General features: G+C 41.1%; 1 protein-coding gene across 2 annotated transcripts in view; it reads left to right on the top strand.

Annotated features, from left to right (window-relative positions):
• Positions 1–25,956, top strand: part of NRP2 (neuropilin 2) — a 153,395-nt gene that overhangs the window by 109,321 nt on the left and 18,118 nt on the right. For both annotated transcript variants that reach the window (XM_077275760.1, XM_077275761.1), the window contains exons 14-15: positions 13,766–13,862; positions 20,006–20,044. In XM_077275760.1, the coding sequence (XP_077131875.1) occupies positions 13,766–13,862; positions 20,006–20,044 (136 nt within the window). The remainder of the gene's footprint in view (positions 1–13,765; positions 13,863–20,005; positions 20,045–25,956) is intronic.

Here is a 25,956-nt window from a genome sequence, read left to right as displayed (position 1 = left end):
TATCTTAAATAAAAAATCTTTGTAAGGGTTCATGCACACGACCCATTATATCGTACTTGTACCAATGATATTCTGTGGAAGAAAATTGGAATCCTGTTTGATTTTGATCTGAGTGTCAGATCAAAATCAGCAATGCAAATCTATGTGTCAGTGAAAAATATTGGATTGCACTGGGATAACTGCTGAGTGCAGTCCGATATTCATGTAGAGAAGATGGAACCTGTTTTTTTTGTCTCCACCTCCAAGAAAAACTGATGCCACTCTGATCAAAGTCTGATTAGAAAAATAGAAGCGTTTTTCTCTGATTGAGATAAAAAAGTCGGGTGCACCTACCCTAACAGTGTGCCTGTCTACTCTGAGCTACTCATGGCTCTAGAGATGAAGTATTAGTTCATTCCAAGCAGATATTCAGTATAACGTATAGAATTTGTACTTGTACTAGTCTGCATGTATTAGGCATCCAAGAAGCAACAAAATATTCTATTCCGACTTTCCCAGCCTCCATGATCAGCTTTTAGGGGCTGAGCTAATTTGGAATCTCGGCTTACTGTTATCAGCCATTATACAGTAAATCTACATAAGCTTTCCCGAGCTTCTCACAAAGGAAAAAAAAGCTTTAATTTGTTGGTTTGTCCTAACAAACGTGGTTCTGTATACATCTTTTTTCCCAATTGTGCCCCTCATCATCATAGCAATTAGTTCATGTGTCACCTGAAGATATCAAATTGTTCTTCATTACAAAGAGCCCTAAATTTGTTCCCGGCGCCATTAGACAGATTTTGCAAGCCCTGAAGCTCTGCAGTGTGCATATATCATGAGGTTAATAAATTGTCAGCGGGCTCTAGGAGACAATCCAACTTCCAGGAGATTTGAATTAAAGGGACAGTTCTGGCAGATATGCAATAAGAGATTTGTATTAAGAGGATTTATAGTGTTTATTTTAATATTACAGGAGAATCTGGATGGCTCCCATCGGAGACTTCAGTTAAGCAGAATTGTTTTCATTCTGTTTCTCCTGTTGTTATAGCAACTAAATGGTACGCTGCTTGTTATTCAGAAAGCACTGATCTATAGCAGCATTTGGGTCTTTGTGGATGGCATTAGGCTTTTGATGTATTCGGTAGAATGTTATAGTCTTGTCTTGCTAGGAAAAAAAGTGTTCTCCACTCCCAGTAGCTTCCACATGTCGGTATCAGCTCTCTGTTCCAAGTGTGATTGTAATCTAATAGAGATGACACCTCGGCACAAACAGACATGTAAGTAGAAGAAAGGCAGTCTTTGAAGAGTACATGAATATTACCCAATGTGTTACAAGAGCTGATTTTGTAGATGATGCTTATGTGTGGCAGGAACTTTCGAGTATTCTCACTTCTGCTCTGAAAACTGTTGCTAGTCTACTGGGAGCCACTCATGTCATGTAGTCAATCAGTAACAAAAACTGCTACAACACTTCTGTTCCTTCACGTGGAATGGGCAAGTGCTGGTTTTACATGTATATATATATATATATATATATATATATATATATATATATATATATATATATATATATATATATATATATATATATATATATATATAGGGTTTTGAAAACTAATGCTTGTGGTACAGTTGCTGTAGGTTAGAGTTACCAGCCAGATATGCCCTTATATTTTGGACAATAGATTACACATATTGCTATATACTGTAATTAAATATAATTTCAGATACCCTTAGCACCATAGTTCGAAACCATGGGTGCAATTCATAAAAGCTTTTACATCAGTATTCTGGCATAATTTTGAAAAGTCGCATAATTGGTGCTACTCAGGGCTGCGCTAACATTTTTTGCAATTCTCCAAAAGAGTAGGAGGAGCTGGGGTGGGACAATCCTTTGCAACATCTTTGTCAAATTCACCTCAACACATCTCCTCATCAATATGGGCATGAACAATGCCAGACTTGACGAATTGGGCCCCATGTGTGTATTATGTGCCATATCCGAGGGTAATAACAACAATGACTAGATAAATGTCTAAAAAGAAACACTGTATAGTCTGTTTATTTTCCTTCTATCTGAATGTACTTATTTACAAACATACGTAAGTGGATCAAATCTACAGCATTCAGTGAAACAGAGCCCCCTATGGGCGTCATTGTGCACATTCTTCGATACTTGCAATAAAAATATTTGTTATTTCTCTTCCTAATTATTCTGCAGCTTTCTGTACAATTGTAGGACATGATATGTTCTGCAGACACAGGAATGGAATTGCTTTCCATATTAGAGAATATATACACTCTTTGGGGCCCTGCTCTGTTTTCATCTGGAAGGGAATGTTGTTTACGTGTACTTCCATGTAGTAATGTCCTTATCATCATAAGGCGGGCATTGTCTATGCTTACAATATGCCAGACAAACATGGACCACAACTTTTCTTGTATTTATGGCCTTTCCAGTATTTCATCATGGGTACTAATGAAAAATAGTCACTTCCAGTGAATATAGTCCAGATGTACACTGATTCCCAAGGTAGGTGTACACAGCAACTTTTTCAGGCATATTATGTTGGAAGACTGAATTAAAAACCGTTCAATAAACATTCAGAATAATGAATGACTTGCTTTTTTTTCCTTTTTTATCTTCTTTTAACTGCTTAAAGTTTTCAAAGCTGTGAAACAGCTGAAAGAAATGTCTGGGCCATTCTTCAGGTGGCCGTTTAATATCTATTTTTAATATGTATATATATATATATATATATATATATATATATATATATATATACATATATATATATATATATATATATATAAATAAATAATATATATATACATATACAGACCTACAGTTGTGTAAAAAAAAGTGTTTTCCCCCTGCCTGATTTCTTATTTAGCAAACAAATTTAAATATTAGACAAAAATAACACAATTAAATACAAAATACAGTTTTTAAATATAGGTCTTTCTTATTAAGGGAAAAAGAAATCAAAACCTACAGGGCCCAGTGTGAAAAAGTGATTGCACCTTCCCCCTAAACACATAAATTAACTGGTTACATCTTTGGGGAGCTGAGGTTAAATTCCTTAGCCACACCCAGGCCTGATTACTGCCACACCTGTTTTCATTCAAGAAATCACTTAAATGGGACCTGCCTGACAAAGTGAAGTAGACCAAGAGAACCGCAAAAAGTAGACATCATGCCAAGATCCAAAGAAATTCTGGAACAAATGAGGAACAAAGTATTTAAATCTATCAGTCTGGAAAAGGTTATAAAGCCACTTCCAAAGCTTTGGGACTCTAGCGCACCACATTGAGAGCCATTATTCACAGATGGTGAAAACATGGAACAGTGATGAACCTTCCCAAAAGTGCCCGGCCAACTAAAATTTCCCCAAGAGTGCAACGAGGACTCATCCAAGAGGTCACAAAAGACCCCACAATGACATCCAAAGAACTGTAGGCCTCATTTGACTCAGGGTCAGTGTGCATGGCTCCACTGTTATGGACTGGTAATTTAGGAGCGACATGCGACTAGCTCTGAGCAGGTGGTAACTATACAGACCGCAGTTCCTGATCTTAACACAACACTAGAAGTAGCCGTGGGATGTTCCTGTCACTCCCTGGACACCTCGTCACAGCCGGAGAACTAGCTACCCCTAAAGGTAGAAACAGGAAAGCTATCTTGCCTCAGAGAAAATCCCCAAAGGATAGGATAGCACCCCACAAATATTGACTGTGAGAGGAGAAGGAAATGACATACGTAGTATGAAACAAGATTTAGCAAAGGAGGCCACTTCTAGCTATATACATAGTAAGGAAAGAACACTGTGCGGTCAGTAATAAAAACTAGAAAAAGTCCACCGCAGAGATATGCAAAAATCTCCACACCTGACTAAAGGTGTGGAGGGCAAAATCTGCAGCCCAGAGCTTCCAGCTTAGCTAAATAGATCCATACTGATAAGCTGGACAAATGAGCAAAACATAGAATGTGCTGAACAATAAAGTCCACAACAAATGGACTGCAAAAGGACAAGCAAGGACTTATCTTTGCTGAACTGGACAGAGTGTCAGGGAAATCCAAAAGAGCAGTGGCTCCAAGCAGGAACAATTGACAACTGGCATTGATTGAGGGCTAAGGCCAGACTAAAATAGCCGAGCCAGAAAGACGATCAGTGGAAGCAGCTGCTAATGCTAAATCCAAGAAGCAGCTATACCACTCAAAACCACAGGAGGGAGCCCAAGAGCAGAACTCACAAAAGTGCTACTCACAACCACCGGAGGGAGCCCAAGAGAGGAATTCACAACAGCACCCCCCCCTTGAGGAGGTGTCACCGAACCCTCCCCAGAGCCCCCAGGCCGATCAGGACGAGCCAAATCGGCAGCATGGACATCGGAGGCAACCACCCAAGAATTATCCTCCTGGCCATAACCCTTCCACTTAACAAGATACTGAAGCCTCCGGCTCAAAAAACGAGAATCCAAAATTTTCTCAACCACATATTCCAACTCCCCCTCAACCAACACCGGGGCAGGAGGATCAACAGAGGGAACAACGGGCACCACATATCTCCGCAACAAAGATCTATGGAAAACATTGTGGATGGCAAAAGAGGCTGGAAGGGCCAAACGAAAAGACACTGGATTGATAATCTCAGAGATCTTATAAGGACCAATAAACTGAGGCTTGAACTTAGGGGAAGAAACCTTCATAGGAACATGACGAGAAGACAACCAGACTAAATCCCCCACACGAAGCCGAGGACCAACACACCGACGGCGGTTAGCAAAACGCTGAGCCTTTTCCTGAGACAACGTCAAATTGTCTACCACATGAGTCCAAATCTGCTGTAAAATGTCCATCACAGAATCTACACCAGGACAATCAGAAGGCTCAACCTGCCCTGAAGAAAAACGAGGATGGAAACCAAAATTACAAAAAAAAGCCGAAACCAAAGTAGCCGAACTGGCCCGATTATTAAGAGCAAACTCGGCCAACGGCAAGAAAGCCACCCAATCATCCTGATCAGCAGACACAAAGCATCTCAAATAGGTTTCCAAGGTTTGATTAGTTCGCTCAGTTTGGCCATTTGTCTGAGGATGGAACGCCGAAGAAAAAGACAAATTAATGCCCATCCTAGCACAAAAGGCCCGCCAAAACCTGGAAACAAACTGGGAACCTTTGTCAGACACAATATTTTCCGGAATGCCATGCAAACAAACCACATGCTGAAAAAACAATGGAACCAAATCAGAGGAGGAAGGCAATTTAGGCAAAGGTACCAAATGGACCATTTTAGAGAACCGGTCACAAACCACCCAGATAACAGACATCCTCTGGGACACAGGAAGATCTGAAATAAAATCCATGGAAATATGCGTCCAGGGCCTCTCAGGGACAGGCAAAGGCAAAAGCAACCCACTAGCGCGGGAACAGCAAGGCTTAGCCCGGGCAGAAGTCCCACAGGACTGCACAAAAGAACGCACATCCCGTGACAAGGAAGGCCACCAAAAGGACCTAGCCACCAAATCTCTGGTACCAAAAATCCCAGGATAACCGGCCAACACCGAACAATGGACCTCAGAAATTACCTTACTTGTCCATCTATCAGGAACAAACAGCTTCCCCACAGGACAGCGGTCAGGTTTATCATCCTGAAATTCCTGAAGCACCCCGCCGTAAATCAGGGGAGATGGCAGAAAGAATCACCCCTTCCCTAAGAATGCCAACCGGCTCAAGAACTCCAGGAGAATCAGGCAAAAAACTCCTAGAGAGGGCATCCGCTTTAACATTCTTAGATCCCAGAAGATATGAAACCACAAAATCGAAACGGGAGAAAAACAGGGACAATCGAGCCTGTCTAGGGTTCAGCCGCTTGGCTGACTCGAGGTAAATCAGATTCTTATTATTGGTCAAGACCACAATGCGGTGCTTGGCCCCCTCAAGCCAATGTTGCCACTCCTCAAATGCCCACTTCATAGCCAACAACTCCCGATTGCCGACATCATAATTGCGTTCGGCAGGCGAAAACTTTCGGTAAAAGAAGGCACATGGTTTCATCAAGGAACCATCAGAATTCCTCTGTGACAAAACGGCCCCTGCCCCAATCTCAGAAGCGTCAACCTCAACCTGAAAAGGAAGAGACACATCCGGCTGACGCAAGACAGGGGCAGAAGTAAATCGGTGCTTAAGCTCCTGAAAGGCCTCAACAGCCTCAGAGGACCAATTCGTCACATCAGCGCCTTTCTTCGTCAAATCGGTCAGGGGCTTAACCACACTAGAGAAGTTGGCAATGAAACGGCGATAAAAATTAGCAAAGCCCAAAAATTTCTGAAGGCTCTTCACAGATGTGGGTTGAATCCAGTCATGAATGGCTTGGACCTTAACAGGATCCATTTCTATAGACGAAGGAGAAAAAATAAAACCCAAAAAAGAGACCTTCTGAACTCCAAATAGGCACTTAGACCCCTTCACAAATAGAGCATTATCACGAAGGATCTGGAATACCATCCTGACCTGCTTCACATGAGACTCCCAATCATTGGAAAAAATCAAATTATCATCCAAATACACAATCAAGAATTTATCAAGATAATTGCGGAAAATGTCATGCATGAAGGACTGAAATACAGAAGGAGCATTAGAAAGCCCGAAAGGCATCACCAGGTATTCAAAATGGCCTTCGGGCGTATTAAATGCAGTTTTCCATTCGTCACCCTGTTTAATACGAACAAGATTATATGCCCCTCGAAGGTCAATCTTGGTAAATCAACTAGCCCCCTTAATCCGAACAAACAAATCAGAGAGCAAAGGTAAAGGGTATTGGAATTTGACCGTGATCTTATTAAGAAGGCGATAATCGATACAGGGTCTCAAGGAGCCATCCTTCTTGGCAACAAAAAAGAATCCCGCTCCCAATGGTGACGAAGACGGCCGAATATGCCCCTTCTCCAAGGACTCCTTAACATAGCTCCGCATAGCGGTATGTTCTGGCACAGACAGGTTGAAAAGTCGGCCCTTAGGGAACTTAGAGCCTGGAATCAAGTCAATAGCACAATCACAGTCCCTATGTGGAGGAAGGGAACTGGACTTGGGCTCATCGAATACATCCTGGAAATCTGACAAAAATTCAGGAACATCAGAAGAGGGAGAAGAGGAAATTGACATTAAAGGAACGTCACTATGTACCCCTTGACAACCCCAACTAGTCACAGACATCGATTTCCAATCCAACACTGGATTGTGTACTTGTAACCATGGAAAACCCAGTACAACAACATCATGTAAATTATGCAACACCAGAAAACGACAATCTTCCTGATGTGCTGGAGCCATGCACATAGTCAACTGAGTCCAATACTGAGGTTTATTCTTGGCCAACGGTGTAGCATCAATACCCCTCAAAGGAATAGGGCTCTGCAAAGGTTGCAAAGAAAAACCACAGCGCCTGGCAAATTCTAAGTCCATTAAGTTCAGGGCAGCGCCTGAATCCACAAATGCCATGACAGAGAAAGATGACAATGAGCAAATCAGGGTCACAGACAGGAGAAACTTAGGCTGTACAGTACTAATGGTAACAGATCTAGCGACCCTCTTAATACGCTTAGGGCAATCAGAGATAGTATGAGCTGAATCACCACAGTAAAAACACAGCCCATTCTGACGTCTGTATCCCCTCTGTTCCGCTCTAGTCAGAATCCTATCACATTGCATAGGCTCAGGACTCCGCTCAGAGGATGCTGCCATATGGTGCACCACTTTGCGCTCACGCAGGCGCCAATCGATCTGAATGGCTAGAGACATAGATTCGCTCAGACCAACAGGCGTGGGGAACACCACCATAACATCCTTAAGGGCTTCAGAAAGAGCCTTTCTGAAAATTGCTGCCAGAGCGTCCTCATTCCATTTAGTGAGCACAGACCATTTTCTAAATTTCTGGCAGTATAATTCTGCCGCTTCCTGACCCTGGCACAGAGCCAACAATGTTTTTTTCCGCATGATCCACAGAGTTAGGTTCGTCATACAATAATACAAGCGATTGAAAAAATGCATCTACATTAAGCAATGCCGGATCCCCTGACTCAAGGGAGAATGCCCAGTCCTGAGGGTCACCACGCAGCAGAGAAATAACTATTTTAACTTGCTGAGTGGAGTCACCAGAGGAACGGGGTTTCAGAGCAAAAAACAATTTGCAGTTATTTTTAAAGTTCAAAAACTTAGATCTATCCCCGTAAAACAAATCTGGAGTAGGAATTCTAGGCTCTAAGGCTGGAGTCTGAACAACATAATCTTGGATACTCTGAACTCTTGCAGCAAGCTGATCCACACGAGAAAACAGACCCTGAACATCCATGTCCACGCCCAAATCCACCCAGAGATTAAGAGGAAGGAAAAAGACAAAACAGACTAAAGAAAAAAAAAATGGCTCAGAACTCTTTTTCTTTTCCTTCTTTTGAGATGCATTCAACTCATTTTTGGCCAGTTGTACTGTTATGGACTGGTAATTTAGGAGCGACATGCGACTAGCTCTGAGCAGGTGGTAACTATACAGACCGCAGTTCCTGATCTTAACACAACACTAGAAGTAGCCGTGGGATGTTCCTGTCACTCTCTGGACACCTCGTCACAGCTGGAGAACTAGCTACCCCTAAAGGTAGAAACAGGAAAGCTATCTTGCCTCAGAGAAAATCCCCAAAGGATAGGATAGCACCCCACAAATATTGACTGTGAGAGGAGAAGGAAATGACATACGTAGTATGAAACAAGATTTAGCAAAGGAGGCCACTTCTAGCTATATACATAGTAAGGAAAGAACACTGTGCGGTCAGTAATAAAAACTAGAAAAAGTCCACCGCAGAGATATGCAAAAATCTCCACACCTGACTAAAGGTGTGGAGGGCAAAATCTGCAGCCCAGAGCTTCCAGCTTAGCTAAATAGATCCATACTGATAAGCTGGACAAATGAGCAAAACATAGAATGTGCTGAACAATAAAGTCCACAACAAATGGACCGCAAAAGGACAAGCAAGGACTTATCTTTGCTGAACTGGACAGAGTGTCAGGGAAATCCAAAAGAGCAGTGGCTCCAAGCAGGAACAATTGACAACTGGCATTGATTGAGGGCTAAGGCCAGACTAAAATAGCCGAGCCAGAAAGACGATCAGTGGAAGCAGCTGCTAATGCTAAATCCAAGAAGCAGCTATACCACTCAAAACCACAGGAGGGAGCCCAAGAGCAGAACTCACAAAAGTGCTACTCACAACCACCGGAGGGAGCCCAAGAGAGGAATTCACAACACTCCACCATAATAGGGAGGCTGCGGATAAATGGCCTGCATGTCAGAGTTCCTAGATAAAAACCACCACTGAGCTATAAGAACATAAAGGCTCGTGTCAGTTTTGCCAGAAAACACCTTGTTGATCCCCAAGACTTTTGAGAGAATACTCTCTGGACTGACAAGACAAAAATTGAACTTTTTGGAAGGTCCCATTACATGTGGTGTTCAAGTAACACAGCATTTCAGAAAAGGAATATCATACCAATAGTAAAATGTGGTGGTAGTGTAATGGTCTGGGGCTGTTTTGCTGTTTTAGGACCTGGAAGACTTGTTGTGGTAAATGGAGCCATGAATTCTGCTATCTACAAATAAATCCTGAAGGAGATTGTCCAACCATCTGTTTGTGACCTCAAGCTAAACTGCACTTGGGTTATGCAGCAGGACAATGAGACAAAACATCTGAATGGCTTAAGAAAAACAAAATTAAGACTTTGGAGTGGCCTAGTCAAAGTGCTGACCTTAATCCATTTGAGATGCTGTGACATGACCTTAAAAAGGCGGTCCTTGCTCGGAAACCCTCCAAATTGGCTGAATTACAACAATTCTGCAAGGATAAGTGGGCCAAAATTCCACCAGAACATTGTGAAAGACTAATTGCCAGTTATCGCAAACGTGTGATTGTAGTTGTTACAGCTAAGGGTGATCAACCAGTTATTAGGATTAAGTGGCAATAACTTTTTCACACAGGGCCTTTTAGGCTTGGATTTCTTTCTCCCTTAATAATAAAGACCTTCATTTAAAAACTGCATTTTGTGATTACTTGTGTTATCTTTGTTTAATATTTAAATTTGTTTGGTGATCTGAAACTTTTAAGTGTGACAAACCTGCAAAAGAATAGGAAATCAAGAAGGGAACAAACACTTTTTTCACACAACTGTAAATGTTATTTCAACCTTTTGAAAATGTTAGCAGAATGACAATAGTTTGGAGACTGCTCTCGCATGCCCACATAATAATAATCTTTATATAGCGCTAACATATTCTGCAGCGCGTCAAGCCATTTACAGCTTGCACACATTATCATCACTGTCCCCGATGGGGCTCACAATCTAGATTCCCTATCAGTATGTCTTTGGAATATGGGAGGAAACCGGAGAAAACCCACACAAACTCAGGGAGAACATACAAACTCCTTGTAGATGTTGTCCTTGGTGGGATTTGAACCCAGGACCCCAGCACTGCAAGGCTGCAGTGCTAACCACTGAGCCACTGTGCTGCTACACACACATACATATGCCATTTATGACTGGTACTATGGGTGGATTCAAAGTCAAAAGTGTTCAGTTTTTGCTCTTATTTTATTCCCACTGCTCCCCTAAGTATTCTTATTTTTTTCTTACGTCATACGGTTCCAGAGATATGAGCCTTTCTAGTAAATGTTAATGTGTTTGATTTTTACTAAGGGGGCGTGGCACTACTGGGGGCTTGTTGCTGCTTGTTCTGCATAATTACTTGTGAGCCACGCCCCCTTAAAACTATAAATAGAGGCAGTACATAAAAAGACCCGTGTCTCTGCAACAGTACAGCAGATTAAAAAAAAATAAAATAGCGGTATTATCCTGCCCGGCATCGGCAGTTTGACAAATGCTGTGGGGAGAAAGTGAACTTTATTTTCCCCAGCAGCCTTCGGGTTTCAGTCATGAGGGTGGTGCTGGCACTGGTTCAGTCACCCCTCTAAGTATTCAAAGCAGCCGCTGTAACCGCTCCCTCGGCTCTGACTGACAGCCGGTCCTAATGCAGAACCAGTGTCAGTCAGGTCCGGGGGCATGTATACTTAGAGGGGTGACTGAACCAGCACCAGTGCCGAACCCGTGACTCACACTATTAACTTGCAGATTAACCCCATGTCTGCAGGTTAATAGCTTTTTTTTCTGGGGACAGGTTCCCTTTAAAGGGAATCTGCTGAGACTACTGACGGCAGTGCGATCAGAGCCTTATCTGTGATGTTTTTCTAAGTGATTGAATGAAGTTCAGCAAATATAATTGATGCAAATTATGTGACAGATATGTAGAGGTGTTACTGCTAATTATTGCACAAATTAACACCTCTGTGGATGAAACTTGAAGGGGAAATGATGTGAAGTATGTAAGGTACAATCTGCAAAATGATATATGTCAATGACTTCCTGATGACAGTCACACGTACATAGCTGAAAATGTTCTCTGTATAAAAGAAGTATGAGTGATACAAGCAGGTGATAATAAGGTGGGACGATGATATACTACGTGCCTACATGTGGCACATGACTGATTCTATACGTAGCTGAGAAATATATTGCGATGATCAGTTAGATATATAGGGTTTGGTGCATGCTGTATAACATCCTCCATCTGGGGAATTATTTTTTTTTACAATTTTCTATTAGCGCTAATTTTCTTGTTCACATGACACTTTTAAGATATGAATTCTTTGCTCATCTGCCAGATTAGTGTGTATAAATAAAGGAATATGAAATGTCACTATATGTCGCATTACTTACAATATTTCACTAGTCTAATTTGAGCTGCAGGCACTGATTTGTTTTTTAATTTGCTATAGAGAGAAGGATTCCAGAAAGATATTCTTAGGTAGCCATATTTGACATCTAATTAAATAATCATTTCCCTGTTTATATTAACGACCCTTTAAGAAAAGGGTATAGTTCAAAGTTGAAAGCATTTCTTATAATTTCCCATTAAAAGGCTAAGCTGTCATTTTTTCCTCTGCTGTTACTTTAAAGACAGGCATGATTGCATTGATTATTGAAGAGGTAAGCAACTGGATTAATCAGCTCTGAGTGAGGAAGTGCCGGTGCTGGAAAGAAATTGCATTTTAAATTCTAATTGTTGCGTCCTCAGTCAGAGGGACCTGCAGCTAATGTGCAGCAGCAGGCTTCCTTGTGCTTTTCTTGGTAGCCACTAGCAACACGGTTCTACTGAACACATACTCAAAAAGGAATCCGGAGTATAAATTATGTACATAGCGCCGTCCCTGTAGAACTGTATTTAACAAAACAGTCAGTGCATTGACTGCGAGCCAAGTCGTAGCGTGCCGGGAGGGGGAGAGATGTCCGTTCCAATCTGCTTTGTCTACATTAAATGCAAACAGGTAGAGAATATTTGTTGACAGTAAGGGCAGGGATTCAATCCGTCCGTTCACTATCTGTCCTTTTGTGAAAAGCGATAACTGGACATTATACTGATGGTTTACTAAAACGTGAAACAGTAGACATAACACTATGTAATGAATGCCGGAGCGGCACAGGCAGATCATGCGGCCTAGTTTGTACCATGTATTGAATTTTAGCGTAAATACACGTAATCGATTGAAATTTATATCACTAAAAGGGAAACTGTCATCAGATTTCCTAATACAGACCGCATATATTTTATCATTTTCACAGTAAGTACATCAGCCTCATCAGTAGATCTATTTAATAATTTAGGCAGTTTGTATTGTGACATACGGCAACATATTTTATTTTAAAGGGATTGTCCACTATTCCGACAACCCCTTCTCAATCCCATATTTCCCCCAGTAAAATAATAACACATATAGTCACTTCCGTAGCCGGCGCCGTTCCAGCGATGTTGACACTGGCTATCCCGGGGCTTGCATGACGTTTTTATGTCACTCGATCCCTGCCGCTAATCAGCGCTTGCTGAACTCTACTTTCCTATAGACATAATTGACATCCGGGGGAAGTGAAAGGTTTGGCTTCTCTCTCACTTCCTCCAGATGTCTTGATTTGCTGAAGGGGAGAGTCAAACCTGCGCTAATTGGCCACAGAGACCATGTGACATAACAATGTGAGGTGACTATAAGTGTTATTATTTAACTGGGGGAAAATGCAGGGATTGAGAATGGTGTCTGAGTAGTGGAAACCCCTTTAATCTTGATTGTATACATTAAAGAAGCACTGCCACTAACATTTTTATTGTTTAAATGTGTGTATATGGCTGTAATGTAGTGTAAGTGTAGTAACATAATCACCTACCACTGCTGTCTCCGGTGTCCAGTGCCAGTCGTCTACTCCTCTCAGTGACGTCACCGCTCTGCAGACTCTCAGGGTCACACTGCGCTCTGCGTGACCCGGAAGTGACTTGTACAATGTAAGCCTATGGGGCGTCAGTATGAGGCTGCATAGGGTTTCATTGTTACAGTGACTTCCAGCTCATGTATAGAGTGTAGAATGAGCAGGCAGGTCACTGAGAAGAGCAGACAAACGACACTGGATCCCAGAGAGAGATGGGTATATTATCATACTGACACTGCATTACATGCGTGTACACACTTAAGCAATACAAATGTTAGTTGGGAGTGCTTCTTTAAATTGGTCACTACTGGATGACTATCCTGTGTAGAGGATATTACAGTACTTCATAATAACAAATGACAGTCTCTACTCCTAACAATACATTGTTTAGATTATTAGAAATGTATCTATACAGATTTCCTTTTTTTCTTGCAGGTTGTCATAGAAGGAATTGTTGGAAAGGGCCAATCAGGAGAGATTGCTGTGGATGATATTCGGATAGCCAATGATATCCCCCTGGAAAACTGCATGGGTAAGAGGATTGTGATTCTAAGACCCATAGCATGACCCAGGCTGTTATAGTAATATTATCGCAATGTGATGCATAGTACAACAGGCTGCTGATTAAAGTGGTCGATGGTGCAGAAGAGCGCTCTGACATTAGAGATGTATCTAAGGCCCAATTTGCATCCTTAATGTCTTATATAAGAATCTTAAAGGGAACCTGTCAGCAGGATTGTGCACAGTAACCTACAGACAGTGTCAGGTCGGCGCCATTATACTGATTAAAATGATACCTGGGTGATGAAATCCGTCTTGTGGTTGTGCTGGCCGCACCTGGGCAGTAGCATCTATGGGATCGCTATTTCATGCTACTGCGCATATGCAGCCAGCACCATTTTGAGAGAAAATCTTTTATTAATAGGTTTATATTGCCAAATAAAATAATTATATGGACATTATAGATGCGATGATGCTACAGTGCAGGCGCCGGCTCCTGCCTGCTAAATATGAATTATTTTTTTTCTTCAATGCATATTATAATAAGTATGTAAAATAGGGGGCAGGTCACTGAGGGATCATTGACCTGTCATAAGCCATCAGTATGAATATCTAATCAGGGCACCATATGAAGACCACCCACAGGCCGCCCCGCAGCACGAGAATATCATTAACTGAAAATTGAAAATAAAGATAAAACAAGAACCACAAGACAGATTTCATCAACCAAGATATCATTGTAATCAGTATAACGGCGCCGACCTGACACTGTCTGTAGGTTACTGTGCACAATCCTGCTGAAAGGTTCCCTTTAATGAATTGCTGACCTATCTATTAGATTTTTTGCTGTTTAAAATCCCAATCTCTTCTTTTGTTAAGGATTTTCTTTTGCTGACCTTGTTGTTTTCAAGCTGCAGAGCACTTGGTTGCTACTTGAGAAAACTGATTTATGGACTTAGCCCCCCCCCCCCAACTTCAACACAGTGTTTACAACCAGAAAGCCAGCATAAAACACTTTGAAAAGTTGCTAAATTTTTGTGCAATGCAAAGTTGAGCAAAAATGTCATTTTGACACCAGTTTTGAGCATTCCCTGACTGGAGTAACGTATCTTTCAAGTGCCTGGAAGCACACGCCACTGAAAAAATCAGACAAATTTATTAAGTTGCGTGCTCATAAAAAAAGGTGGCACATCTTATTCCTGCACGCCGCTCGTTAAGACTGATGTATTACATCCCAGACTTCATGAATCGGGACTTTACTTTTCTTTCCATGTGTGGTTCCTCATCAACCCCTTATATCACGTGGTATTGGCCAGATGATATTATGTCTGATATTATGGGGGTTGGGGGCAACATTTGACTCTCTGGAAAACCTTTCAAGTAATCCACAAAGAAGCAGACCTGTGGAGATGTATTCTACATTGAACGTTAAATTTTACAGGCCACTTGAGCCTTGTATATTGGAGCAAGCGTTTGAAAGCTTCCACATGCCCAGTCCACCAGTGAGGTTTCTATGCTGTAAGATTTAGTGCCGTGTCAGTGTGGATGAGATAATACATCATCAGGCTATCAACAAACAGATAGATGTAAAATATCAATGTATTGCCATTAAATTCTCAGCCATGTTCACATTATCATCCTCTCCCAAGAGATGCAATTCCGCTGCTGCTCAGCAATCTTTACATTTAAACATTGATGGAGAATTAAAACTGCTTTTTAACCCTTCTCTTACTATGAGTGATGCAACGTAAATCATTGGTAACTGGGACTTTAGGTTAGCCATTGGCACTAACACAGAGCCTAATGACCAAAAGTGATACTATTTATAAAATTAGAAAAACCCTGTTAGTATTGCAAATTGCCATAGTCCTATAAGACTCCTACCCATTGATCTTGGGTTGAAAAAAGAATCTGTCAGTAGGATCAACCCTCCTAAGCCGTCTGTATGGGCATGTAGGTGATAGGAAGCTGAATAAAATGACACCTTGATGTGCGGTCTGATGTCTTATTCCAAAGATTTCTACGTTTTACTTATATGTAAATAAGCTGCTATGATCTATCGGCTGGACACTGATTTGTAGGAGAATCTGCCCCAGAGATTATTTTAAATGAAAGGTGGTGTTACCAATGAAAGACAAATAGTGACTGATACTTTGCTCTCATAATCACACACAGCTCTTCAGTGAGACCACAACTAACAATACTGCAGCTCTAACATAGTACAGCCGATCTAACACAGTACAGCAGAGCTATCACAGTACTGCAGAGCTAACACAGTACAGCAGATCTAACACAGTACAGCAGAGCTATTACAGTACTGCAGAGCTAACACAGTACAGCAGATCTAACACAGTACAGCAGAGCTATCACAGTACTGCAGAGCTAACACTTTACAGCAGATCTAACACAGTACAGCAGAGCTATCACAGTACTGCAGAGCTAACACAGTACAGCAGATCTAACACAGTACAGCAGAGCTATCACAGTACTGCAGAGCTAACACTTTACAGCTGATCTAACACAGTAGAGCAGAGCTATCACAGAACAGCAGATCTAGCATTGTACAGCAGGTCTAACACAGTACAGCAAAGCTAACACGGTAATGCAGAGCTATCACAGTACTGCAGAGCTAACACTTTACAGCAGATCTAACACAGTACAGCAGATCTAGCATAGTACAGAAGGTCTAACACAGTACAGCAAAGCTAACACAGTACGGCAGGTCTAACACAGTACAGCAGAGCTAACACAGTACTTCAGATCTAACACAGTACAGCAGAGCCAACACAGTATGGCAGGTCTAACACAGTACAGCAGAGCTAACACAGTACTGCAGATCTAACAGATTACAGCAAAGCTAACAGTACTGCAGAACTAACAGATTACAGCAAAGCTAACACAGTACAGCAGAGCTAACACAGTACAGCTAAGCTAACACAGTACTGCAGATCTAACACAGTACAGCAGAGCCAATACAGTAGTGCAGGTCTAACACAGTACAGCAGAGCTAACACAGTACTGCAGAGCTAACAGATTACAGCAAATCTTAACACAGTACTGCAGATCTAACACAGTACTGCAGAGCTAACACAGTACAGCAAAATTAACAGTACAGCAAAGTTAATACAGTACTGCAGAGCTGACACATTACAGCAAAGCTAACACAGTACTGCAAATCTAACACAGTACAGCAAAGCTAGCACAGTACTGCAGATCTAACACAGTACTGCAGAGCTAACACAGTACAGCAAAAGTAACAGTACAGCCAAGCTAATACAGTACTGCAGAGCTAACACAGTACTGCAGAGCTAACTCAGTACTGCAGAGCTTACACATTACAGCAAAGCTAACACAGTACTGCAGATCTAACACATTACTGCAGAGCCAACACAGTACTGCAGGTCTAACACAGTACAGCAGAGCTAACACAGTACTGCAGAGCTAACACATTACAGCAAAGCTAAGACGGTACTACAGATCTAACACAGAATAGCAGAGCCAACACAGTACTGCAGATCTACCACAGTATAGCAGAGCTAACACAGTAATGCAGATCTAACACAGAACAGCAGAGAAAACACTGCAATGAGACAAAGTACACTTGTGTTGTACTAACGCATTTGCACTGCAGGTGTCCTCTCATAGCGCTTCATCTTCCATCTCACAGGCAGCCAGTATGTGGGGGAAGGGTAATAAAGCAGAGCTGACATCACTGCAAATATATATGCAATGAGACAAGACTCAACTCTGCTGTACTGTGTTAGTTATAATCCAAGACAGGTCTGCAGCAGAGCTGCCAGCACCATGAAAGGACAAGTGCTGCTGAAAATGGTTATAAGGAGACAAAGTTCACTTCTGGTCTACTATGTTAGTTCTTACTTCAGTGCAGAGCTGTGTCAGTCATTACTTGGTTCACATTGGTAAAGCCACCTTTCATTTAAAATAATCTCTGGAGGCAGATTCACGGTAAAATGTGAATTTCTCTGGAATAAGACATAAGATTACAGATATCAAGGTATCATTTCATTCAGCATCCTATGACTTACATGCCTGTTATGATCCTTAGTGGCTGAGGATCACGAATAGACCAGCAAGTGAATAAACTAAGGACAAGCTCTAGGGAGATGGTAACTGGACTGATCGCAAATCTGAACCTATCAAACACAACTAGAGGTAGCCATTGAACGTGCCTAAATTATTCCTAGACGTCTCGAGCCAGCCTGAGGAACTAGCTACCCCTAAAGAGAAAGAAAGACCTCGCTTGCCTCCAGAGAAATAATCCCCAAAGATATAGAAGCCCCCAACAAATATTAACGGTGAAGTAAGAAGAAGGCACATACGTAGGGATGAAATCAGATTCAGCAAAAGAGGCCCACTAGTACTAGAAAGCAGAAAATAGAGCAGGGGTCTATGCGATCAATAAAAAACCCTTACAAAATATCCATCCTGAGATTTCAAGAACCCACGCACCAACTAATGGTGTGTGGGGAGAAACTCAGTCCACTAGAGCATCCAGCAAGTGAGGGAATCACATTTTAGCAAGTTGGACAAGAAAACATGATAAACACTGCTGATCAAAAAATGAGCAAACAAAACTTAGCTTGTCCTGGATGGACTGGGAGCAAGGTAGTCAGAAGGAATCTGAGTAGCACTGATTACATCGACAGCCGGCAACAAGTGAAAGCAAAACAGAGCTATATAGGAACCTCGCAGAGGATAATGAACCAGCTTATAGCCAGAGACCAGCAGGATAACAAACAAAGCCACCAGGGGGAGCCCAAAGCAAAAGTCACACCATACCACCAGTGACCACAAGAGGGAGCCTGAAAACAGAGTTCACAACACATGCCCATATAGACAGCTTAGGCTACTTTCACACATCAGGTTTTCGCTGTCAGGCTAAATCCGGCTAAATTTAAAAAAAACGGATCAGGCGAATGTTGCCGCCGGATCGTTTTTTTTCCCATAGACTTGTATTAGGTTGCGCCGGATGGCATTGCGTTTTGTCCAGTTTTCGCCGGATCTGGCAAATCTGCCGTTTCCGGTTTCTGGAAAAGATGTCCATAGCAACGTTTTTTGTCTCCGGCGAAAAAGCTGGAAGCGCTGGATCCGGGCGCTTCTGGCTGTTTGCTAGAATGGAAGCCTATTTGAGCCGGAAGGTGGATCCGGAAAATGATGGATTCCGGCGCCGGATTCCGTTTTTTTAAAACTGAGCATGCTCCAAATTTTTTTTTTTATCCAATAATCTAGATATGCTAGCCGGATCCGTCGAAAAAACGGATCCGTCTCATCAGTTTTTCACAATCTGCGCCGGATACGGTTTTTCCAACATTCGCCGGATTGTGCCTGATGCAAAAAAACCTGATGTGTGAAAGTAGCCTAAAGAGGGACGATCCTACTGATAGATTCCTTTTAAAGACAAAGAGTAATAACCAGAACAACATTAAAGTCCCTTAAACAATAGGATTGTATCATTTTCGAGCAAACTACAATACAGATGAAAAATATTAACTTCATATTGGAAATTATATTTCCACCTTCGTCCCGCTTTTATTTTACTGTGAAAATTAACATTCAGGGAAATGATTGTCATTTCAGTCAAGAATGGTTTATCGATCATCGATTTTTACCCTCAGTAGTGCAGATGTTTATATGTTCTATGTCACAATCCTTTGATGGCATCAATTGTAACATTGTCTTCTTATCGTAGACACATATTTATACGACACTGATGAGTAACCCATGGAGCACGCTTAGAATCACAGAAATTGTAGTTCTGCAATAACAATAAATATGGTACAATGTATAATTATTGGTAGCCATGAGATCATAATTGTCTTATCCCATTTAAAGATGACACAGCAGTGAGTGTTTGCTGCGTTTCATGGACTGAATGCCTAATCAATACGCATCTCTTGCACACATGCTCGGCATCGACATTGCATATTAAATGAAATGTAATGAATCCGGAGGGAGGATTGTGCTTGTATCTGAAATTAACTCACTAATGTGGTTTACGGCAAGATATCTATGATGGCCGTGTACCAACATCAGCATAAATGCTTGGAATATAGCAGTGTAAAGTGAAGTAATACATGTAATGTTGACAAACACATACCTGTTCAGATGATTGAATTGCAACTAAAAGAAAACATTTTTTGTTCTCCATTCTAGAACCAATCTCTGCGTTTCCCAAACCGACAGTGTATCCAGGTAAGCATGACATCATGTATAACGTGCTTTACAATTAATCAATTTAGAAACAGTTCAGTTGCATAAACTAAAAGACCCCACACACAGAGAAAAGTCAGCCAAACCTGACAATTTTCACAGAATCACTCAGTCATTTAATGTTTGTGAGGCTCTCCTGATTTCACCTTGACAGATGATTTGGGGAGAGAGAATTTGAGGTATTTTACAATTAAAGGCAACCTGTCATTAGATTCATGTAGTATCATTCAGAGCTTGGCTGCACGATTGCATCCAGTTATAGAAAATACAAAGTTTGAAAAGCCGACTGGGGACTATGGAGAGAGACCTGACTAGTCCGGTGTTGCTCTTGCCTGACTAGTCCGGTGTTGCTCATGCCTGACTAGTCCGGTGTTGCTCCTGCCTGACTAGTCCGGTGTTGCTCCTGCCTTACTTTTCCCTGACTCTCTCCATTGATTGACAGGTCTCTCCCTCCTTACACACATGGGAAAATCCTGTCAATTAACTGGAGCGGGATAAAGTGAAGCCAGGAGGAGTTACAGGGAGATACTGTACCTTACTAGTCCAGCGTGGCCCCCTGTCGGCTTCTCTATGTCCTGCTCCCGTTGAATGGCTTTTCAAGCTCTGTTTTCTCTAAAACGCTTCAGCTCTTTAGGGTATGTGTCCACGTTCAGGATTGCATCAGGATTTGGTCAGGATTTTTCATCAGTATGTGTAAGCCAAAACCAGGAGTGGGTGATAAATGCAGAAGTGGTGCATATGTTTCTATTATACTTTTCCTCTAATTGTTCCACTCCTGGTTTTGGCTTACAAATACTGATGAAAAATCTTGACCAAATCCTGATGCAATCCTGAATGTGGACACATACCCTTAGAGTAAGATATGAAAAAATGATCATTTTGATCAATGGTTTTCTCATTCTTATACATCCACCAATCACTGTAGCAAAGGGGCAGTAGCGTCCTGCTCAGCACGGTTCCTCTTAAGCTCTTCTGAGCAATATACTGGAGAGGCTCTGAGAAATCATATAGTCCATACCTTATAAAGACCACTTCTCCAGTAGAGTCAGAGAGTATAATCATAGATGAAGGGCCACAGCACTCAGTGCTTTGTGTTACACCTTTGGGTCTCCACACCTTGATATCCTTTCATTACTCAGACATTTTTGGACAGGATTTCTACCTTTTCAGGATTTTTAGATCGATGGCTGCCTGCCTATAAACTCAGTCATTTCACAGATCCATGTTTCTCAGTCCACACATGGATCGCGTTGTAGAGACTAGTCATGGATCTTCTTATCCGGATTCAGCAGTCTTATAGTCATATATGAGGCTGTTGGGTTCGGGTCAGGAAACCTGCGGTCGGTCTGTACAATTGGATCGTGAAACAAGGATGTGTGAAATGGCCTATCTTAATTTTCTGGATCCCAGCGAGAATGGGAAGTTGAATTTTAGATGAAATTGTTAAAGAGTAGCCGTTGTTTACATTTTTCTTTCATAAGTCAATAGTACACGTGAATATAATAAACTTTGTAATATTCCTTAGTATAGAAATTTGCAACTTTCTCCTCTTGAACTAGTTATTCATTCTCAAAATTCTCAATTCTCTAATAAAATCTCACTTCAGTGAATACAGACTTTTCCATTACTGAGATTAAATATGGCAGTTGGTGCTCATGCAGTTCTATGGAAAACTGTAGCTGTTGTTTCAGAAGAACTTGCAGCAGAATTTTAAAAGCATTTATTGTAATATCCTATCTCAGTAATGAGAAAATCTACCTTCACTGAATACAGATTTTACAGGTTGTAAACAGGAAGAGAGTGGAAGATCAATCCTTGAGGAGACAGAAGCAAATTTATCTTATAAGAAATATTACAAGCTTGCTTGCTTCCATGTATACTATTAATTTATGAAATGCAAATTAAAATGATAGTTACTCTTTAAAAATTGAGTTAAATACCTTGTAAAAAGTATCTGAGCTCACCTAATTCTGTCATTATTTTCTGTTTTATGCCGCATCAATGTATTGCAGAGATATTCACATTTGTTCCTTTCGAAGCACAATATGTGAAACCTCTACTTGTAGTGCAACTGGGAGTTTCTTCACAGTCTACTCTGGAGACGTGTACTTTCACCACTTCCTCCCAGATGCTGTCAATCATAGCTCAGCAGCTGATTTAGGAGTCTATCAATATGATATGCTGCCGAGCTAAGATCGTAAGCATCTCAGAGGGCAAAGTGAAAGTGGAAAAAAGACTCTGAAGAACTCCCAGTTGCACTACAAGCAGAGATTTCAAATGCTGTGCTTCAAAAGCTACAAATATAAATATCTCTGCAATGGAGCGATGCAGCTCAAAACAGGAAAAAAACAGGGATTTTTACAATGTATTTAACTCAGTTGTTTTTAGCAGGTGACAGGTCTTCTTTAAATTAGACTTTAATATTAATAATGGTTGATCTTTGTTGCAGGTAAGTCATTAAACAGTGATATAGCTTACTTTTTTATAAATAAAAACAGAACCCATACATAAGTATAATTTTGATTGAGAATTTACATTTAGCTTGTAAGATAGATTTATAGATCTTGAGTGGGTGGGTTATGTTGTGGAGGTAGGCAGGTATCATCACCAGTCTTATGTGTGTCTGGTGAGTCAGGTATGTCTAAGTTTCTTGTGGCAAGTGTTACTTGTTGTGCGTCATTAACCCTTGACACATCATAAATATTAAGTAATAGAAAATACTTTTGCATTACATTTGCATAGAGAGGTTTATTGATTTTCAAGTTGTTGGATATTGGCTTGGATAATTCAGAGACATTTTACTAACAATACCAAACACATAGCCAATAAGTTAAAGAGTCCTATCTTACTAATGGGCAACCTGCCTTCCTTATGTTTTCTGTGAAATACTAGTAGCAATATACAGACACAGGGGATTTTTTGACCACTGCTGACCTTAAAATTGTGTGTCAGTAAAAATGAATTTATCAATATACAGTACAGTAATGTAAGCGGTCTATCCTTATCTCCGCACTAATAGAAAAGCAATAGATGACTTCATTGTAAATCGTGCATTAAAGGTAGAGATAATATGACATTTCTGTTGTCGTCTACAACATCGGACGGTGCCACGCTTCAGACCAATGGTTTGATGGCGGCTGTGTCTGGGAAACAGATCTGTGTTTTAGGACTTTTATCATTGTGTAGTTTTTCGTCTCAATCTCTTAATAACATTTCACTCTGATTAGCTTTAATAATTGTATCTTGAAAGTACAGGTTCTCCAGTAATGTTACAAGTGAAGGATTTTGTTATTAGAATATGCAATTGCATCTTAATAAAAATAATTAAAACAATTTGAATAATTTGTATTTATAGAGTGCCAACATATTCCACAGCACTTTACAATAACCCAGTGTCTGTGCTTCCCTATGGTCTGCACTGGGTTGCACCTGACAATATATGCCATCTTCTTTTACATCTCTGCACAAATTATCCGTGTTTGTATGGTATTTTTTTTAACTCACCCATTGGGCCCAGTTCATCAAGACTGGTGTTTTTTATGTCGGTCTTAAAGAACTATGAGTTGCAATAAGATGCTCCTAATCCATTGATACATGCCTCTCATCTATATACTATTTTTTTTTTTTATTAAATGTATGTATGTCTACATGTAATGCAGTGTGAGAGTATTGATATGCTCACCTACCACCTCTCCAGTGTCCAGGGCCGTTCGTTTCCTCTTCTCAGTGACACCACCCCTCTGCAAACTCTCCAGGTCACTTTTTGCTCTGCGAGACCCAGAAGTGGCATCTACAATGTAATCCTATGGAGCGTCAGAACGAGCCACTATAGACTTTCCTTGTATAGGAGACTTCTGGCTCACGCGAAGAGCATTGAGCGAGCCGGCTAGTCCCAATAGTGGCAGCATCACTGAGAAGCAGAGAATAACGGCCCTGGACACCGGAGAAGACGGCGGTAGGGGAGCATATTAACACTCTGATATACAAAAGGGGAGAACCCCCATATCACTTTACTATAGGCAGATTAGGGACATAATTTCACGTTTACCCCATATACATTGTTTAATATTAAAAGCTATGTTTTATGGCCTGTTAGAGAGGGATTTATCTATGGGGGTCTCGCCTTTTGTATATTAATGTTAATATATCCCTCCCAAGTCATCTCTCCCCCACTGTATTTTCTAAATTGTTGACACATTGACACTATATTGCATGCATATATACACACATTTAACAAGAGATATATAGATGGGAGTGCTTCTCTAATGAATATGACGCAGCTTTCAACTACCGTGTGCCTCAGCCAGGAATGTTACTCCAGCCGTGGACTGGTGTTCATCTCTGTCAGAACTTTCACCTTTTAGTGTTGTAAATAATCAGGAATAAGGTGGGCATGTTAGTCCCCCCCATTACTGTCCCCACACCCAGCTCCACCTAACATTGAATTCAGTGAGAAAGTCTGTTCTGAAAAATGTATCAGACATGTGCAACTACACCAATCACTTGGTGAGAGTTCTGTCTGTAGACTATCCATGTTGCATACGGCAGGACGCAGATGTATCATTCCTTGGTTCTTTTCTGAAAAAAAGAAAATGAAATCTATAATCATATCTGTGGTCCAGGCAGTGTCCATACTATCCCTTCCCCCTTAACATTTCTATAGTATGTAAAACCATAGATTTTGGGAAAAAGAGAGCCGATCTTACCCATAATACTGCTGTCAGCTGAAGAATTATTCTAAACCACCATTTTCCTGGTACCACCAGTGACCTAGATGTTGGTCAGGATAAGGAGCTGCAAGTGACGCCACTTACTGTTCTGTGAGTGGAGGGATTGTGCAGAGAATCATGCCTGCATGGTGCAGCACAAGACGAGATGGCGGAGGGAATGCTTATTGCAGAGATTACTTTCACATACTAAAATGTATTTGCATTGGATAGCACTGAAATGTAATACTTCAAGTGGATATAGTCTCTGTATATGTTGGTGCTATATAAATAATGGAAAGCGGCATGTCATATAAAGACTGCCTTATGTATTCTGTGCCCAAATCAGTTACACATTTATGAGCTTTAAGCCTTAGAATATGAATAAAATAAAAATGCAGACTTCTGAAGAAGTCCTATCACTCTCATGTCAAAGCCTCAGCTGGAATTAGGCAGCAGCGACTTCTCTACAGACTCCCGTAACTCTGCAGCCCTACAAATATGCAAAGTTCGCCCCCAACTCACCCCCGCCCTCCTCTCCACTTGTTGTTTTTCTTCTTTAGATGCTTTTACGACCAAACTAGAAAAAAAACGCAATGTCTTGCCAAGACCGATGTTGAATATTTACTGGTGCTCCAGGACTGGAATAATCAGGAGTTTTGTAACCGCAGCCTCTCTTTCTTTGTACTCAGTAGTCTAGTCTTTCCACTGGTCAGAGAGTTTATCAGCAATATTTGATTTGTCTTCACGGCTGCCGAGGGTCCTCTAGTGTAAAAGCTCAATTATGGGCAATTCCGGCTTAGGGTTTTTTTTGCTTTGCTGTCTGGCACCGTATTTAGATATTTTAACTATGCCTTTTCCCTGATACTTTCCATTTATACATGTCTGAAATATCTTTTTTTGTTTTTCCATATTTATCAGTATAATGCTGAAGTCTAAAGTAGAGCCAGCAAAAACATAGCAACGGTTTGGCTGGATGCTAGAGAATAGCTTGTTCTCCCACAGATATTCTCCCAAATCATGCATTATTCATTATAATCTGTCCCGTTTAGTCTCACATTCACACTAAACTGGAAATTATCTATTTATTGAGTAATGGATAATAGTCATATTTACAATATTAATAATTACTATGCGCTATATCCATCTTATTAAGATATCCATTATCCTATAGACCTCATTCACAAG

This window comes from Ranitomeya variabilis, chromosome 7 (assembly GCF_051348905.1).
Source record: "Ranitomeya variabilis isolate aRanVar5 chromosome 7, aRanVar5.hap1, whole genome shotgun sequence".
In the NCBI taxonomy this organism is placed as follows: domain Eukaryota; kingdom Metazoa; phylum Chordata; class Amphibia; order Anura; family Dendrobatidae; genus Ranitomeya; species Ranitomeya variabilis.
Note: the sequence above shows the minus strand (reverse complement) of the source record. Positions and strands in the feature narration are given on the sequence as shown.